General features: G+C 41.9%; 1 protein-coding gene across 2 annotated transcripts in view; it reads left to right on the forward strand.

Moving 5' to 3' along the window:
• epha7 (eph receptor A7) overlaps positions 1-20,478 on the forward strand; it is a 205,492-nt gene that overhangs the window by 140,551 nt on the left and 44,463 nt on the right. For both annotated transcript variants that reach the window (XM_061927748.2, XM_061927749.1), the window contains exon 8: positions 7,459-7,567. In XM_061927748.2, the coding sequence (XP_061783732.2) occupies positions 7,459-7,567 (109 nt within the window). The remainder of the gene's footprint in view (positions 1-7,458; positions 7,568-20,478) is intronic.

Here is a 20,478-nt window from a genome sequence, read left to right on the forward strand (position 1 = left end):
TGCACCTCCATCCCCAGCAGGTGAAATAAATGAGCCCACACACCTCATCCATTATCTCAGCTACCACCAACACCTCTCTAGGATGCATCCTGAGTCCAGTTTCTCACAACCTACTCACATACACCTGTTAAATCGACCAAAGTCATTGCTAAGTGTGCTGACAATACCACCTTGATTGGACCTATCTTCGACAAGGATCAGTCTGCATACAAGGACGAGGTCCATAGACCGTCAGCCTGGTGTACAGACACCTCTTTCTGAATACTAGTAAAACCAAGGAGATGTTTTTTTTAATATCAGGAGGCAGCAAGACATGATCCCATTCCCACTCCACATCAAAAGGGAGGTTTTTTGAAATAGCGCACTCTTTCAAGTTCCACAGGACCATCATGTCCAACAACCTCTTCTGGTCAAACAACACTACAGTTGTAGTGAAGGCGGCACACATGAAATTCCACTTTCTGGGAGTTCTCAAGTGAATCACTGTGAAGACGAGACTGCTTGCAGCAATTGAGTGTGTCCTCAAATATGACACTAAGTGTGCTCTGCTGTGGATATGAAGTGTCTCCAGAGAGTGATAAGACGTCGGACCAGCTCATCGGCTTCCAGCTGCCACCTCTGGAAGACATTGCCACCTCACGCTTTTTCAGCAGGGCAAGGACACACAATTTTATCATACAGCTACTTCCTAGGAAACCATCTTTTTGAGTTGTGGCCTTCTTGCAGGCGGTATATGGCAGCAAAGGCTTGAACAAAAAATGTGAGTTTCTTCCCCTTGTTCTCAACACCCATGGACACACCCACGAAAGGACTAAATAACTGCACCGTATTCATTTAAGTTATTTTTCGGACTATATGGCGCACTTAAAATCCTTTCATTTTCTCAAAAATTGACAGTGCGCCTTACAACCCGGTGCGCCGAATGTACGGAATAATTATGGTTGTGCTTACTGACCTCAAAGCAATTTTATTTGGTACATGGTTTAATGATAAGTGTGACCAGTAGATGGCAGTCATACATAAGAGATACATGTAGACTGCAATATGATGGCAGTAAACAACACCAAAACTTTAAATGATCCATTGAGAATATAGAACATTACACACGCCGCTCAAAAATCTGTCAAAATGTTTTTTTAGTATGACTTTGGTAAGCTATGAAGCCACACTGCTTGATGGATTGTCGGCGCATTAAACTTACGAGTATTATTATGGTGTACGTATAAGGACCGCAAAATGGCACCTATTACCTGGCGTTTTGTTTCGTAGTAATATGCAAAACCAACTTTTCTTACTTTCTGGTACCTGCTGATGTGTATTTGGGATCTGCATAAGTCCTGAAAATGTGCGCGCGTCCGCAATTGTAGTCCGTACCGACACCTTAGTCATAAGCTTCTTCTTTTTCTCTACCTTCTTATGTGGCATTCATCTTCCGCTGTTGCCATTTCTAATATAAAGTAGCGTAAAGTTCTTACTTATATCTGTGAGTAGAGTAGCTACCAAAGCGCTAAAACTGTAGTGAGTTTACATTATTCACCCAAGGCACTTAAGTTGTTAGAGAGTTTCGGTCTGATTTTTTTTCACGGGACACATTTCCGGCGTTGATGTTGCATTATTGAGCCACAGATGAGGAGATGCTGCTCCGTTATTGATTTAAGTAAAGTCTGAATGTCATTAAAGCAGTTAGCTTTATCTTTTGACACTTCTTCCACTCCCGTCCTTGCACGCTACACCGCTACAACAAAGATGACGGGGAGAAGACGTTGTCGAAGGTGAGACCGCACATAAAATGGCGCATCCTGAAGAGACGCTCAGAAAGTGACTTGAAGATGTTCTGTACAAAATAATCTATGCCACACTTTCACCAAAGAAACACCATTACATGTTATGTAGACCAGTGGTCCGAATGGTACCGGGCCACCTAAAAAATAAAAAAATAAAAAAAATATATATATATATATATATATATTTTTTTTTTTAATTAAATCAACATAAAAAACACAAGTTCAAAATTTCAAGCGTTGACCGGTCCGCAGTTACAAAAAGGTTGGGGACCATTGATGTAGACCACAAGATAGTGTTTTAAATTTAGAAAAAAAATCATAATATGACCCCTTCAATGCGCCTTTTATATGAAAAAAGACCTGAATAGACCCGCTCATTGGTAGTGCGCCTTTTAATACGGTGCGCCCTATGGTCCGAAAAACACGGTACATGTTATTTTTGTTACTGCACCTTATACATCTATATTACATGTTATCTATTTCTGTTTTTTTACCGCATGCTATTAATCAATATTATGGTTGCGAGGCGCGATTGGAACCACGCATTTAGTGCCTTGCACTCACAGTAAACCTGGCAACACACCCAGGTGTTCCCCACGTCACTTGTTTACTCAAGCGGGTGAGACATGTGGCTACTTTCTTTCATCGCAGTTCAACAGCTACTGCAGTGTTTGTATCCCAACAGAAGCAGCTACAGCTGCCATCACACAACGTAATCATGCATGTTTAGACACGATAGAACAACACATTGGATATGCTGGCTCCATTGTTCACCAGTCCAAATATAAGCCAAAACACCAGTCTTCTGTTATTGTCCCTCTGCCTAAAAAGTCAGTCATCACCAGTCTCAATGACTATGATCAGTGTTGTAGAGACAGAGTGGTGTCTAAAATGACAGAGCTGGGTGTGTCCCCTTCAGTGACTACGTTTCCATGCACTAAAGTAGCCTGACTTTGCAAATAATTCGGCTCAAAATAAGCATTCTAAAACCATTGAATCACCTTACTCCAAACGTGTTTGGCTTTTGGAAGGTCGGACTAACACACCGAGATTGTGCGATTAAAAAACTGTTTTCTCGAGTGCCCGAGAGGACCCTTCATATTGCGCATGCACCAGTGTCAACGTGCGGGATATGACTCAGAAGCAGATCCCATTCAACCAAAACTGGAACAAAGATAAGACTGTATATTTGCTTTGCAAATTAAAAGAACAGAACATTTTGAAGTGCACCAATAGAGGAAGAAAAAACGGAGATGTATTTGAAAAGGTAGCTAAGAAAATGCAGAGTTCATTTGGACTTCAGAACAAATATGAGTAAGATGAAGCAGGTATACTACAAGGCAGAAAAGAAAGCGTACACAAACCTCTTCACACTGCATTTGTGCACTCCAAACTGAGTAGCAACAACTCTGTATTCCGCTCAACTGACAAGGTCGTCTGAAACGGTGTATCGGGGAACCAGCAGTCTTTTTCTTCCCACTTAAAAATCCTTCCATCAATCCACAGAGCTTATTGAATGCACCCGTCCATTCTTCTTCCGAAAATTCCTTCAAAACAACTTTCCAAGCTCTTTATTGCAGTAAAGACTGGTCGGAACCAGTCTTTACTGCAATAAAGAGCAATTTGCGAGGAGCCGCAAAGATGCCTCGTTGTGGTGTGACGTCATGGTCAACCGGAAAAGTAATACAATTATCTGCGCTAAAAAGAAATAAGTGCCCCCAGTGTACGAGATATGACCAATAGTCGCATTAGATAGTGTGTATGGACACTGGGACTTCACATGGAGGTGTGAAAATCTGACTAACTTGGTACATGTGAACATAGTCGATCTGAAGCTCGAGCCTGACCTTCCTGAGCGATCGCTCCCAGTGGGTGAGAGTAGGCCCCCACACTTCCTCAACCATCAGCCTCAGCCTGAGCACCCTACAAGGCTGTGTTCCGAGTCCCCTTGTGATGATCCGTTGCCCGGATCATGTTTTCTTTTAGTCTGAGACTCTCTTAGTTCTGTTTCAGCACCCCTGGGTTTGTGTTTCTTGGTTGTCATGGGTGTTTATTAGAGATGTTCGATAATGGCTTTTTTGCCGATATCCGATATTCCGATATTGTCCAACTCTTAAATACCGATTCCGATATCAACCAATACCGATATATACGGTCGTGGAATTAACACATTATTATGCCTAATTTTTTTGTGATGCCCTGCTGGATGCATTAAACAATGTAACAAGGTTTTCCAAAACAAGAGAACAACTTCAACTCAAATTATGGAAAAAAGTGCCAACATGGCACTGCCATATTTATTATTGAAGTCACAAAGTGCATAATTTTTTTTAACATGCCTCAAAACAGCAGCTTGGAATTTGGGATATGCTCTCGCTGAGATAACCCTGATACCCACTACAACTATGGGAAATACTATACTTTGACTTTAACAAAGTCTAAGTCTAAGTCTAAGAAAGTCAGCTACAAAAACAATGAAGGCACACAGCTTCAGTCCAGAGTATACTAGAGTAATAAAGTAAACAATAACATAGTCCTCCTTTAGTGCAAGACTGCCTGGTATACTGTACAACAGGAAATTATAAACTGGGCTCAATCTGCCCTGTATTTGTATGAGTGACACAAATGTGCTGCAAGCCAGTGGTGAGTGCTTAAAGTGGCCTACCAGTCAGCCAGAGCTTCTGAAATGCTGCGTTGAGACAGGGCAACTCTGTTCACTGCAAGCTGCAAAGTGTGCGCCATGTTGTATTTTTGTTTTTTCTCGGCGGAGTCTTTAGCGACAACTGTGTGGTACGACTAGGTCTTGGTTCCTCCTCGCATAACCAACTTTTTGCAGTCATTGCCAATTGCCAGTTTTTTATCCGTCAGACACACTTTAAAATAATCCCAAACCATAGACATGGTGTTGTTACCGAGCGAGCTCGCTTCTTAGCCACGGCTACAGCACCGGCAACAACACATTCTTGTTGTTGCTGTTATGCTCCGCTCGCGGCGGTTTGATGAGGTCATCAAGCGTCGCCCGTAAACCCCTCATGCTGCAGTCGTCAACTCCTGTGTTGTGTGTGGGAGAGGGGAGAGGGGAGGGGCTGCTGACTGGTTTTATATCCGTGTTTTACCGGATATGTACCGCTCCGTGCAACAGCGTTTTAAAAAGTCATTAATTTTACTTTTTGAAACCGATACCGATAATTTCCGATATCACATTATAAAGCATTTATCGGCCGATAATATCGACAGGCCGATGTTGATTATTTTCACCTGCCTCTGATTAGTGTTCGGGACGCCTACCTGCTCCCGGGCACTAATCAGAGAGCTATGCAACAAGTTATGTTAGTACACTTTTGATTCCTGTTTCTATGTTAGCTTTCCAGTGCTAGTTTTCTGCCTTAGCCAGACCGAGTGTGGCGAACGGCAGGAATAAATAGCTCTCTGATTAGTCCCCGGGAGCAGGTGAGCGTCTCGAACACTAATCGGAGGCTGGTGAAAATAATCAGCACCCATGGCAACCAAGAAACACAAACCCAGGGGTGCTGAAACAGAACTAAGGGAGTCTTGGACTAAAACAAAACATGATCCAGGCAACGGATCATCACACCCCCTATTCTGCACGCATGACAAAACACCCATCCATTCCAGCGACACTGTAATCAACATTGCAGACAACACCACAGCGGTGGGAAATATCTCTGGGACAGATTAGTCTGTGTACATTGACAAGGTGGTTCAACTGAGCAGGTGGTATAAGGACAACAACTTCACCCTGGACATCAAAAGAGAAGATCATTGAACTCACTTCCATTACAGTAAACTAAAGACCGACATTAATGGAGTAGGTACCCAGCTTCCGCTTCCTGGGCGTTCAGATCAAGGAGGTCCTCACCTTTATGTATAAACAATATAACAACAGTTAAGAATATTTTACTTACTGGTGCGATAAAAATTGGTGTAATACTTTTTGTTAAATATATTTTTATACAGTTAAACTACATTTAAGTTATGTTATGCTTTTATTATGATGTTACTGGCAAGGTTTGCACCTATTTGTCATTGAAAAATGACATTTATTCTCTATTCTATTCTATCCTTTTTTCTTTTTTTTTTACAATGATTGTGTTGTGCTAGTGACCAAAGATGCGAGGTAGAGCACGGTTACTTCAAAAAATCCAACACAATGCATAGCACAGAGGCTGGAAGTAAAAACATGTAATTAAAAGCATAGCGCAGGGGTGTCAAACTCACTTTAGATCGGGGGCTACATGGAGAAAAATCTACTCCCAAGTGGGCCGAACTGGTAAAATTACAGCACGATAACTTAGAAATAAAGACAACTTCAGATTGTTTTCTTTGTTTAAAAATAGAACAAGCACATTCTGAAAATGTACAAATTATAATGTTGCTGGTTTTTTTTTACACTTACATGTTGCGGTTAATAGTATTCTATCTTTATTTGTCGTTATTTATATTTTCTGAATAAATGATGTGATAATGTTCATCAGTCAACTCATTTGTGTTAATTTTCAATCTATCAAGATAAAAAAAAAATATCCATCCAGCCATTCATTTTCTACCGCTTGTCCCTTTCGGGGGTGCTGCATTCGGGTGGAAGGCGGACGACACCATGGACAAGTCGCCACCTCAAAATCAAATTACAGTATGTTATTTATGTAGTTTGATCATTTTCCTCGACTGATGTACTAACATGATGTGGTTTATTTTGTACATACTGTAGGTAGCATCATCTACAAAGATACAAATAATTGCTATTGCGACATCTAGTGGACACATTTAGAACAGCTGTTTCTTTCATTAAAACATTTCAGGTTAATTTTTATACTTAACAAACTCATCCCGCGGGTCCGATAAAACTGTATGCGGGCCTGAACCGGTCCTCGGGCCGTACGTCTAACACTCCTGGCATAGCGCCATGGCCGAAGAATAATGTCCAAGAAATAAAGCATTGCACACGAGCTGGAGGTAGGTAAATAAAGAAGCCACACTAACACAAATATTTAAAAAATGCCATTTGACATTTTCGGCCATTAGCAAACTAAGTTGTTTTCAGAAGGGTAACATTTAAAAAAAGTCTGGATTGAAATAATGTACATGGCATTGTATGTGTAATTGTCTGTATTGCCAAACAAAGTCAGAATGGGAGACCAAATATGCTGTAGTTGTTTTGACAAACTTGTAATTGGCCAAAATGCGGTGAATGTTTTCATGTAAACAGATCGGAGAGGGGGAGATGTACTTTTATTTTTTTACTTCCTGTGTTTGTGTGGACATTGTATTATAGCACGGGTGTCCAAACTTTTTTCACAGAAGGCCTCACACAGAACAATTAAAGGATGCTTGTCCAACTTTGATGTGTTTTGTGCATTAAAGATGCTAAAACCCAGTGTAGTATATGCTATCTGAACAAAACATCAACTTGTTTGCTTTGTGTTGTAGGTGACAAAGCGAATGAATCTACTGTGTAATAATATAGTCAATTAATATTATTTAAAAAATATGCTGAGGGCCAATAATAAATGTGCTGCAGGGGAAAAAATGGTGTAGTCTTTAATGTTCTGCAGGGAAGTGTAGTCTTTGATGTTCTGAAGTTCACGCTGAACATTGCAATTTTTCTGCATGTTTGTCTGTGTGTGTTTACGTGTGTGCGTGTCCTTCTCATCAGCTGCAATTGTCTCCAGTGAGCAGAACCCTGTCATCATCATAGCGGTGGTGGCAGTGGCAGGAACCATCATCCTGGTGTTCATGGTGTTTGGCTTTATCATTGGGAGAAGGTACGCTCTCGCAGGCCCCATTGACGCGCCGCTTTTGTGAGTCTCTGATTGCCAGTTAGCTCTTCCATCATTCACAGGCCCCCACATCACACACATACACAGGCACCAAACCTGCTACGGCATGTTGTAATAATGCTTGTTTTATTTCAATTAACAGAACTATTTGTGTATGTGATGATCAATGCAGGATGCACCACACTCTTCTTTTCACCATCACAAAACCACCTTGCTCACATTCTATGACACACACTTCCATCTGCACGTCTCGCTTGTTAATAAGGTGGTTTCTTTGGAGTCTGTCATCCGATCAGCAGGTTTAATGTCAAACATTGTGTGATAATTGTGAAATATCAGAACATAGTGAGTCATACACAACACTAACTAGCTTTTTCTTGTTCGATGACATCAGTATACTACAAATCTTCATTGTTAAGTCGTGTCTCATGTCGAACATGTTGCACTTTTATTATTATGTCCATTTAGTGTTTTTTTAGATAATGCTGTCTGCCTTAAACAGGGTAGAAACAACAGTGCAAATATACAATTATTGAAACACAGTAATGATAGTTTAATATACTGTAAATATTAAACACATAGTCATATTTTAATTGATCTAATATTATTTTGAATATAATTGATTCATATTATATATACATTGAACAAAAATATAAACGCAACTCTTGTTTTTGCTTTCATTTTTTACAAGTTGAACTCAAAGATCGAAACGTTTTACTATATACACTAAAGACCTATTCCTCTCAAATATTGTTGACAAATCTGTCTAAATCTGTGTTAGTTAGCACTTCTTCTTTGCCAAGATAATCCGTCCCACCTCACATGCGTGGCATATCAAGATGCTGATTAAACAGCATGATTATTGCATAGGTGTGCCTTAGGCTGCCCACAATAAAAGGCCACTCTGAAATGTCACAGATGTCGCAAGTTTGGAGGGAGCATGCAGTTGGCATGCTGACTGCAGGAATGTCCACCAGAGCTGTTGATCTAGAATTTAATGCTCATTTCTCTAGCGTTCTTTAAAGGCGTTTCAGAGAATTTGGCAGTAAATCCAACCGGCCTGACAACCGCAGACCACGTGTAACCACACCAGCCCAGGACCTCGGCATCCAGCAGTTGCACCTCCATAATTGTCTGAGACCAGACACCTGGACAGCTGCTGCAACAATTAGTTTGCATAATCAAATCATTTCTGCACCAACTGTGAGAAACCTTCTTAGGAAAGCTCATCTGCATGCTCGTTGTCCTCATTGGGGACTTAACCTGACTGCCGTTCGTCGTCGTAACTGACCTAAGCGAGCAAATGCCCACATTCGATGGCGTCTGGCACGTTGGAGAGGTGTTCTTTTTACAGATGAATCCCGGTTTTCACTGTTCAGGGCAGATGGCAGACAGCGTGTGGGAGAGCGGTTTTCTGATGTCAACGTTGTGAATCGATATGTTATGGACAACGAACGCAATTGCTTTTTATTTATGGCATTTTGAATGCACAGAGATATTGTGACGAGATCCTGAGGCCCTCTTGAGGCCATCTCCTCATGTTGCAGCATGACAATGCACGGCCAGATGTTGCATGGATCTGTACACAATTCCTGGAAGCTAAAAACATCTCAGTTCTTGCATGGCCAACATACTCACCGGACATGTCACCCATGAGCATGTTTGGGATGCTGTGGATCGGCGTATACCAGTGGTCCTCAACCACCGGTCCAAGGACTGGTACCGGTCCATGACGCATTTGCTACCAGGCGGCACAGAAACATTAATTGATTTATAAACTACCGCATTTTCTCCGACTTAACTTTCGCCTGTCCCATTAAATACACCAAAAAGCTTGTTAATAGATAAGATGTATATTACAACGCCTTTGTTATAGTGCATGGGACCATGCTCATTAATGGACATATCAAATGTTCATGTGCCAGATTGTAGCCAAAGGCAAATTTTTCATGATCATTTTTAGCTGTTTTTATCTGCCACACGTAGAAAGCCTGTCCGTGAAAATAATGCATGCATTAAATCGGTCCTGTTAGAAAAAAAGTTGGGGAACACTGGCGTATACAACAGTGTGTTCCAGTTCCTGCCAATATCTAGCAACATGGCACAGCCATTAAAGAAGAGTTGACTAACATTCCACAGTCCACAATCAACAAGCTGATCAACTCTATGTGAAGGAGATGTGTTGCACCGCGTCAGGCAAAAGTTAGTCACACCAGATACTGACTGCTTTTCTGACCCCCCCCCCAGACCCACAATAAAGCAAAACTGAACATTTCAGAGTGGCCTTTTAATGTGGGCAGCTTAAGGCACACCTGTGCAATAGTATAGAATAGAAAGTAGAATAGAAAATATTTTATTGATCCCTGGGGGAAATTCAGCACCAAAGTTCGCTCACAATAGACAATAATAATAATAAATAATATAATATATATAATATATAAATAATATAAATATATTCTACATATACTCTACATTTAAGTGCAGTCAAGGAACATATGCATTATACAGTCTGATGGCTGTCGGTATGAAGGACCTCCTGTGTCGTAACGTGTTGCATTTTGGGAGTCTGAGCCTTCCACTGAACGTGCTCATTCTCTCTGCAAGGTCCGAGTGTAGTGGGTGGGAGGTGTTGTCCATAATGGCTAGGAGCTTTGCTAGACTTCTCCTCTCTGACACCACCACCAGAGAGTCTAGCTCCACTCCCACCACGTTACTGGCCTTCTCTACCAACTTGTCCAGTCTGTTTGCGTCCCTCGCTCTCAGCCCGCTGCCCCAATAATCATCAGCATCTTGATATGCCACACCTGTGAGGTGGGATGGATCATCTTGGCAAATAAGAAATGCTCACTAACACAGATTTAGACAGATTTATCAACAATATTTGAGAGGAATAGGTCTTTTGTGTATATAGTAAAAGTTTTAGGTCTTTAAGTTTAACTCATTAAAAATGGGAGCAAAAACACAAAAGAGTTGTGTTTATATTTTTTTCCAAAATATAAATATATATATATATATATATATATACACTTGTGTGTGTGTGTGAATCTATATATATATAAATACACTATATTGCCAAAAGTATTTGGCCACCTGCCTTGACTTACATATGAACTTGAAGTGCCATCCCATTCCTAACCCATAGGGTTCAATATGATGTCAGTCCACCTGTTGCAGCTTTTTCCAGCTTCAACTCTCCTGGTAAGGCTGTCCACAAGGTTGCGGAGTGTGCTTATAGGTATTTTCGACCATTCTTCCAAAAGCGCATTGATGTTGGTCGAGAAGGCCTGGCTCTCAGTCTCCGTTCTAATTCATCCCAAAGGTGTTCTATCGGGTTCAGGTCAGGACTCTGTGCAGGCCAGTCAAGTTCATCCACACCAGACTCTGTCATCCATGTCTTTATGGACTTTGCTTTGTGCACTAGTGCACAGTCATGTTGGAAGAGGAAGGGGGCCCGCTCCAAACTCTTCCCACAAGTTTGGGAGCATGCATGGAATTGTCCAAAATGTTTTGGTATCCTAGAGTATTTAAAGTTCTTTTCACTGGAACTAAGGGGCAAAGCCCAACTCGTGAAAAACAACCCCACACCGTAATTCCTCCTCCACCAAATTTCACACTCGGCACAATGCAGTTCAAAATGTAGCGTTCTCCTGGCAACCTCCAAACCCAGACCCGTCAATCAGATTGCCAGATGGAAAAGCGTGATTCATCACTCCAGAGAAGGCGTCTCCACTGCTCTAGAGTCCAGTGGAGACGTGCTTTAAACCACTGCATCCCACGCTTTGCATTGGACTTGGTGATGTATGGCTTAGAGGCAGCTGCTCTGCCATGGAAACCCATTCCATGAAGCTCTCTGCGTACTGTACGTGGGCTAATTGGAAGGTCACATGAAGTTTGGAGCTCTGTAGCAACTGACGGTGCAAAAAGTCGGCGACCTCTTTGCACTATGCGCTTCAGCATCCGCTGACCCCTCTCTGTCAGTTTACGTGGCCTACCACTTCGTGGCTGAGTTGTTGTTGTTCCCAAAGTCTTCCATTTTCTTATAATAAAGCAGACAGTTGACTTTAGAATATTTAGAAGCGAGGAAATTTCACGACTTGATTTGTTGCACAGGTGGCATCCTATGACAGTTCCACGCTGGAAATCACTGAGCTCCTGAGAGTGGCCCATTCTTTCACAAATCAGAGAATCAGAATCAGAATCAGAAATACTTTATTAATCCCTGAGAGGAAATTACAATTTTCAGCACAATCCCATTCAAGATCAGACAAACATTATAGGGAGACAGAACAGGATCGCTAACTGGTCTGCCAACTTCCGGCACCCCTTACCAAAAAGGTGAGATACAGGTAAACAATGGGGAGGGGGGGGTCTAAGCCTGGGCCCCTGTAGAGGGGGTCCAGACTGAGGCAAGGGAAAAAAACAACTCATAGCCATAGCACACATCCCTCTTACATGTGTGTAAGAGGGAAACATCAAAGAACACAAAGGACATTAAAGACATTAAAAGAGCAGAGCTGATGCAACCAGCTACTTCTACATACAACTATGAATACAAAGTAAAAGAAACATATACACTGTGGTGGCCTCTGCGGTGTTCCACGCCATCGTCTGCTGGTGTGGGGGGAGCAGGCCCAACAAAGCAACCAAGAGAGCCGACTCCAAATGTTTGTAGAAACAGTCTCCATGCCCAAGTGCTTGATTTTATACACCTGTGGCCGGGCCAAGTGATTAAGACACCTGATTCTCATCATTTGGATGGGTGGCCAAAGACTTTTGGCAATATAGTGTATATATACACATATGTGTGTGTGTGTGTGTGTGTGTGTGTGTGTGTGTGTGTGTGTGTGTGTGTGTGTGTGTGTGTGTGTGTGTGTGTGTGTGTGTGTGTGCAAATTTATATATACATGTGTGTGTGTGTGTGCGCGCGTGCGTGAGTGTGTAAATGTATATATGTATATATATATATATATATATATATATATATATATATATATATATATACTTATATGTGTGTGTGTGTGTAAATTTACATATATATATTATATATATACATATATATACATATATATATATAGTGTGTGTGTGTGTGTGTGTGTGTGTGTGTGTGTGTGTGTGTGTGTGTGTGTGTGTGTGTGTGTGTGTGTGTGCGTGCGTGTGTGTGAATTTTATACAGTGGTACCTCAATACTTCAACTTATGACTTACGGGTACCTTAACCTACAAGTAATTTGAGATATGCGTTTAGTTGTGAGCATACCATACATTAAGTTTCCAACAATATCAATGGCGCGAGCATTTGCACCAAATTAATATATTTGTAAGAGACTCGTGTAGTTTGAGCGATATTTTGTTACACATTGCTCTTCCTGCTTTGTTTACATAAGAAACAAAACTTTTTTTTGTACGAAACAATAATATATGTTCCATCCATCCATCCTCTTCCGCTTATCCGAGGTCGGGTCGCGGGGGCAGCAGCCTAACCAGGGAAGCCCAGACTTCCCTCTCCCCAGCCACTCCGTCCAGCTCTTTCTGGAACAAAACTATTTGAGCAGTAAAATGTTAATATATTCTTAAACATATATATCCCTGCTTTGTTTACACAAGAAACAACAATCGACACAAACCTGCATTCAAACCATCGGAACTAAGAAAGTTAGTGCAAAGCAGAGGAAGCTGAAGACCAAATCACAGAAACAAACCATTACAAATACTGTTTGTCCTACCTGTGTCAGCCCCGCCGTAGCATTAGTCCGCATCACACAAGCTGCAGCCAGCCTCCACAGCATGCAGTTAAAAATGTCAGAGGAAGGAACATTTGACCTTGAAAAGCCGCTGATTCCAGTGGCGGGCCGTGTGTTTCTCACCTAGGCCTTCAGTGATGTCCTACTTAGTCCGACCTCACCTCTCAAAATACCGTAATTTATGTCACCACATGGACACGGCTGGAGATACTATACAGAAACACACTGGGTGTACAAAACGGTCTATTTTTTGGCGCATTTAACATTCAATAAACGTGCTTCAGCAATTAAAACATATCTTACGTGGTACTGTCAAAATTAAAATAATTGTATAAAGCAAATGAAAAATGAAAAAATAAAGAAATCAAATATTTGAACTCAATATTTGTATCACCCATTCGACGCCTTATAGCCAGTGCTACCGTCGTAGTCTGTTGATTCGTGTGAAAGTGGCGGGCAAACCATTTCACTCACTTGGGACTCCCAAGTGTGTATCCAATCACAGCGTAAGGCCAGCTAGAAGGCTTTATCGATAACAACTCGTGATCTGATTGGCTATCGTAATTGTCTATCAACTCTATGTGTCCGTTCACTTACAGTGCATAGACGCCTGCATTGTTTATTCTGAAGGCCCCGGGCAGATTTCGTACAGCATGGCAACATAAGCCTGCTGAATTCTGATTGGATACAATCTCTAACCTAAAAACAACAGCATTGGAAGGAGCATAATATGAATACTTTTAGATATTTAGGGAAAGTAAATAAAACATTACTTTTACCTTTAATTATGATCATGATTTTTGGTTATGTTAGGCCAGCAGAGAAGGCCTTGCTGAACCTGACAGTTCACCACTGACTGATTCTGTGTTTGACGTCTTTTAATTTATTCTGTCTAGTCCTGGCTCTACAAACTGGACGAACGTTACTTTTGGTACACATGAGACATATCAATTGTTGTCAACTCAGATTTCTCTGGTCCATCACTCAAATATGTCCGTCTGGAACATAAACAGCGATTGATTAGTTCCTATTGTTACACAACGGAGACAGTGTTAAGAAACAAACAACCAGCTCTATGAAAACAAGTCGCTTAAAATAAGAGGATAATAAGCCAACTTGTTAACAGGAGGAGACAACGTAGTAGTCCGGTCCCCAAGGTAAATGCAGAACAATATTATTACATTATTTCATAACACTACTTGTTTAAAAAACAATTTTTTCTTTTTAAAAAGCATTTCTGGTGTCGAAATTGTGGTGTTTTGGGAAGGCCAAGCACAGATCAAAATTATTTTAATTCATTTCAATGGGCTTGGCTGCTTTGAGATAAAATCTTGGTCGTGGAACACAATGTGCTCGTTAAGTTGATAAAGTTAGACAGTCTCCACAGTTGCCACTGTATTCATTTATGCATTATTTATTTTTAATAGTTGAATATTTAATACATTTGTTAATTTCTTATTTATCAATTCATTATTCATTCAATTCAAATTGTTTGCGTTCATTGTTGTATGTTTTACCCAGATTTTCCAGTGTGACAGTGCTAAATTGGACTTTGATTTTGGGTATACTTTATAATAGCAAGGCACCAAACATATATGTAAAACACATACATGCTTATTGTGTGACTTACTTGTCCTTCACCCTTCTTTCTTACTGACCTGAAGCAGCAAATCAGTACCTGAAAGAACGTTTAACTCTAACGTGACAAGTATAATTACAGAGACAAATCCAATAAAAAGATTACTTTCAAGTACTCTGAATGATTTTAAAAGGGTATAGTGATGAAAGTTGCACAAAAATAGGTCCAATCGCCATCATGTTTGACGCCACATAAGATTTGAGCATTAGACCGCAAACCTTGGCGCGGCGTCCTGCACGTGACCATGCACACTTTAGCTCACATTGCAGCAGGTGATTAGCAAGGGGCAATCAGCAGCTCCTTGCAGACAAGGACTGTTTAAAAGTGTTGCACAAATCATATGGCCTCTGCAATGAAGCTTTGCACAGAAGACTGCAAACACATTGAAAGTACTGCATGCAATTTGGGCTTAAACTTAAAGGGCTATCGTTTTTTTCATTTATTTCTAATTCTATTGCTAATTCCACGGCTTCAAATGTGTGCTCATCTAATGAAAAGTGAAAGAGTGAAATCCCATTTCAAGTCCAATCAGAGTGTATTACTGTTTACTAGAGGCACCTTTGGGCATGAGCCTGTTGTCAGGTAAGCATTTCAACTTGTCAATAGGAACATTATTTTTGCTGTATCAAGTATTACTAACTAGGCAAGCACATAGGAAAACAGGGAGGAAGTCATTACACAGGACACTAACTAAAGTCATGGTCTTACAAAATTCAACGTTTCTAGTAAAAGTAATGCCTATACAATGGAAATAAATCATAGCTTTCTCATTTTTTTAACCAATTTTTATTTAGTTGGCTTTATTGTCAACGTCAAACAATGTGCTATCAAAGAGACATCTTGGGATACTCAATGTCAAGGTTAGTTCTTTGATAACAGAGTGAGGTGTTTTACTCTGGGATAGTTTGTGAATGTTGTCTGTCTATCTGTGTTCTGTAATGAGGTGGCGACTTGTCCTGAGTGTACGCCGCCTTCCGCCCGAATGCAGCTGAGATAGGCTCCAGCGCCCCCCGCGACCCCGAAAGGGACAAGCGGTAGAAAATGGATGGATGGATATTGCCATGGTCGTGTATCACTATGGAAGCTCCAATGATACATTTGTCTGCCGACTCCTACCTCCAAATCATTCAAACTACTTTGATACCGTGCCTGCAAGAAATGTATTGAAGGTGAAACACCTCACTCTGTTATCAAAGAACCAAGGTTACATTAGGTCACCCACATTTATTTTTGTAACTTGATTCTTGTTTCACTATGGAAGATATGGCCATCTCCGGGGTTGCAGCCAACAAGCTAAGGTCCCTACAGTCTTATGCTGCAATTTAGACGATAAAGCCTAAAAAACATGTGAGGTGTAGCCCAGCTCGCTGCCGCACAGATGTCCTGTACACCCCTCTAAACAGGCCAGAACCCTTGTGGAATGTGACCTCAAACCTGTAGGGGGTTGCAACTCCTTATAACTATAGGCCAGTGAGTTGGCCTTCACAATCCAGTGAGACAACCTCTGTCTAGAAAGTAGCTTGTCTCTTATGAGATGTGGTACATGACACCAACAGCTGACCCACTCTTCTGAACTTTGGTTTCCTAGCAAATTGCATTCTGTAGCCGGAAGTAACCGGATGACCCATTGCTGTCACATGCGAATTCACCTGCAACGTCAACTCCCGCAACAAAAGGCAACTGCGTTGCACTGTTGAACTGTGAGATCTGTCTAATGGCCGAGCGGGTGCATGACATTTTATTATTATTTTTGTTTTGAGACTGTGTGGGTTTCCTCCGGGTACTATGGCTTCCTCCCACCTCCAAAGACATGCACCTGGGGATAGGTTGGTTGGCAACACTAAATTAGTGTGTGAATGTGAGTGTGAATGTTGCCTATCTGTATTGGTCCTGCGATGAGGTGGCAACTTGCCCGGGGTGTACCCCGCCTACCGCCCGAATGCAGCTGAGATAGGCTCCAGGACCCCTGCGACCCCAAAAGGGAAAAGCGGTAGGAAATGGATGGATGGATGGATGGATGTTTTGAGTTGCTCTGAGCTCTTGGCCTGGCTGCGGTTGCACTAGCTTTATTACTTTCAACAGGGATGATAGTGCTTGGTGACTGAATCAACTGTGGCCCAGAAACCTCAATTTTTTGAACATGAAGAGAACACCTTGGAAAATTGGACAGGCCCGGAGCTCCAAAACACGAACTTTGGCCACCTTATGTGTAAGGGGGAAGACTGGATTAGGGTAACTGCTTTTTTAACTCCCCAGGGCGAGATGTGTGGCCTCTAATCGCAGCCCCTACAAAGGTGTGTTTATCATGAAGCCTTCAATTCCCAATCTGAGGCTGCTATTTAACCTGCTAACTAGCTGCATGTCCCTGTCGTCCCATGCTCTTGGCCTCCTTCTTACTGCTGCTGAAACCGCAGCGAAGCCAGTCCTCCAACCCTGAGGCAATTGAGGGGATGGTTTCCATGGCAAGCAAAAATCAAACGCTTCAACCTCTTGCTTCCTTCCGGGTGGTGCTGGCCTCCTTTATTGTTGCCAAAGATGGACCAAAGAAGCCCTTAGTTGGGTCAAAATTGTGTTGATGACCTCCGTCTTCTGTGGTTTACTCAAGCCTGAGAGGTTCAGCCACAGGGCCTTCTCCTGAAACTGTGAGTCCCATCACACTGCCGCAGTCTTGTACTGCATTGTGAGGGAAACACAAGATGAGGTCATTCACCACACAGATTTTATCCCACACGGCGGAGTTTGCAGATCCTGAGTTCATCTGCTTCCCCATCTTCTTCAAGATTTCCGCTTGATACACAGACTGCAACGTCAGTGCATTTAGGGCACAAACAGACTTATCCATCCATCCATTTTCTACCGCTTATTCCCTTTGGGGTCGCGGGGGCGCTGGAGCCTATCTCAGCTACAATCGGGCGGAAGGCGGGGTACACCCTGGACAAGTCGCCACCTCATCGCAGGGCCAACACAGATAGACAGACAACATTCACACTCACATTCACACACTAGGGCCAATTTTTTAGTGTTGCCAATCAACTTATCCCCAGGTGCATGTCTTTGGAGGTGGGAGGAAGCCGGAGTACCCGGAGGGAACCCACGCAGTCACGGGGAGAACATGCAAACTCCACACAGAAAGATCCCGAGCCCGGGATTGAACCCAAGACTACTCAGGACCTTCGTATTGTGAGGCAGATGCACTAACCCCTCTGCCACCGTGAAGCCCACAAACAGACTTAGCAGAGCAATATTAGAGGAGGCTGACAGGAACAGGCTGTGAAAGTGAGAATGAAATGCCGTTGGATGTTCTCACTGTTGGGGTTCGGCCAGCCCCAACTCACCCATCTTGTAAATCTCCAACTTAGAGCAGTCCTTTGTGGAAAGCTTGATCTTGTAAAGGCTTGTCTAGTGACGGCTGATCTCCCTCATACATATATTTACGGCTGGGAGATACTGCTTTGATGGCAGCTGTGCTGGTGGGAGCCATCACACAGGTCCCTCACGATGCATCTTGGGTGTCAGGCCACTGGATGCCTAACTTGAAAGCAGCAAACATCATGCATTTGGCTTTACCCTGGGGAGACAGCCGCTGTTGTACTGGGGGTCCTGGGTGGGTAAGCAGGAAAGATGGGGTGGTCTTCCTTCATCCCATCCATGTCAAGGAGAACAGAATTGGCATCGCCATCTGTATCCTCTGCTCTGGGCTCCACCTCGAGGAGGTCTTTTAAGAGTAAAGGCATGTAAGCGCTTAGTAGCTTGCGGAGAATGGGCGGCAGCTGTGGTTGACTCGCCACTCTGAGCCTTCTGTCCAGGATCTGTTCTGGCAGTGATGCACAGTTGGGACATGACGGGGGTCCCCCAGGGATACCTGAGCATTTAGTGCCCATTGAGTGTTTGCCTGAGATGGAGGCCTCATATGACGCAGGACGCAGGTGGGATGCACCCTTTTTAGCCTTTTTGCCCAGTCCTTTGGTGGAGACCGAAGCTGTCGACATGACGCTGGCTCACAAGAGTCTAATCACCGCGAGTGTGAACAGCGCTCCACACAGGTGTCCTTAGGGATGGGAATCGAGAACCGATTCTGTTCCCAGTGTATTAATTCCTTGGAATTTGCTTGCCATTTTTTCAAATGATTCCCCTATCAATTCTCTCAGGCAGTAATGATATCATTTCACAACGTGCGTAGTGACGTCAGAAAGCAACATGGCAGCGTCCGGGCAGAAGACGTTTGCCGCCGTTTTACAAGAAAAAATTGCAACAGCGCTACTTGTAATAATTACCTGTTCAAAATTAAATGAATGCCTTCTCATTTAAATGAGCTTTAGGAGACATAATCTGACATATCAGTAATAGCTCCAGTTCATGTCTGCAGCTCGCAGGGAAGAGTACCATGACACGGCCAGGAACGACGAATGTCACCGAGCAGTGACTAAGTTTGTGGTCAAAAGCTTGCACTCATTTGCCACACTAGTTGCTCCTTCAGTAGGTGAATGTTGAATTGTAGTCAGAGAAAAGTTGCATGTTTTCCTTCCACCAAATTTCCACTCAGTCATCATATTATACAGGTGAAACATATACAATTTGAATATTGTGTAAAGTTTCATTCATGTCAGCAGTCCAATTCCAAACATGAAACTAATGTGATATTAAATCAATACCTGCAAAGTAAGACATGTCAAGCCTTTATAGATTGTTATAATTTTGATAATCATGGTTTACAGATTTAAAAAAAAAAATGGTTTTAATAAGCCGTAAGCCATAAACATCAACATTATATCAGAAGAAGTCTTGGAATATATTATGTTGTGTGTTTTGTACCTATGTCATATATTAGTTTCACTTTGTAAATCAAAACAAACCTTTGCACGATATTCATTTGTTTGTGTTTTTCCAGTATATTTTCAAGGGAGATGACAAAAGATTCTTGAAAGTTTTGAAAATGTTACTACATGTTAAATTCTTGAGTAATTGCCACGTTTTATTTTGTTGAATTCTACAGTAGAATGCTTATTTCTCATATTTATTTATTTATTTTTAATATGTGCAATGTGCCTTTTAAGACCTTACTGTTGGTTTTGTAAGTTCATGTTACCTCTTAACTCAGGGCTCGGCAACCCAACATGTTGAAAAAGCCATATTGGACCAAAAATAAAAATAAAAAATCTGTCTGAAGCCGCAAAGTATGTAAAGCCTTATATAAGTGTTTTAATGAAGGCAACACATGATGTGTCTACAAACCCCGTTTCCATATGAGTGGGGAAATTGTGTTAGATGTAAATACAAACGGAATACAATGATTTGTAAATAATTTTCAACCCATATTCAGTTAAATATGCTACAAAGACAACATATTTGATGTTCAAACTGATAAACATTTTTTTTTTTGCAAATAATCATTAACTTTAGAATTTGATGCCAGCAACACGTGACAAAAAAGTTGGGAAAGGTGGCAATTAATACTGATAAAGTTGAGGAATGCTCATCAAACACTTATTTGGAACATCCCACAGGTGTGCAGGCTAA

This window comes from Nerophis lumbriciformis, linkage group LG34 (assembly GCF_033978685.3).
Source record: "Nerophis lumbriciformis linkage group LG34, RoL_Nlum_v2.1, whole genome shotgun sequence".
Taxonomy (NCBI): Eukaryota; Metazoa; Chordata; class Actinopteri; order Syngnathiformes; family Syngnathidae; genus Nerophis; species Nerophis lumbriciformis.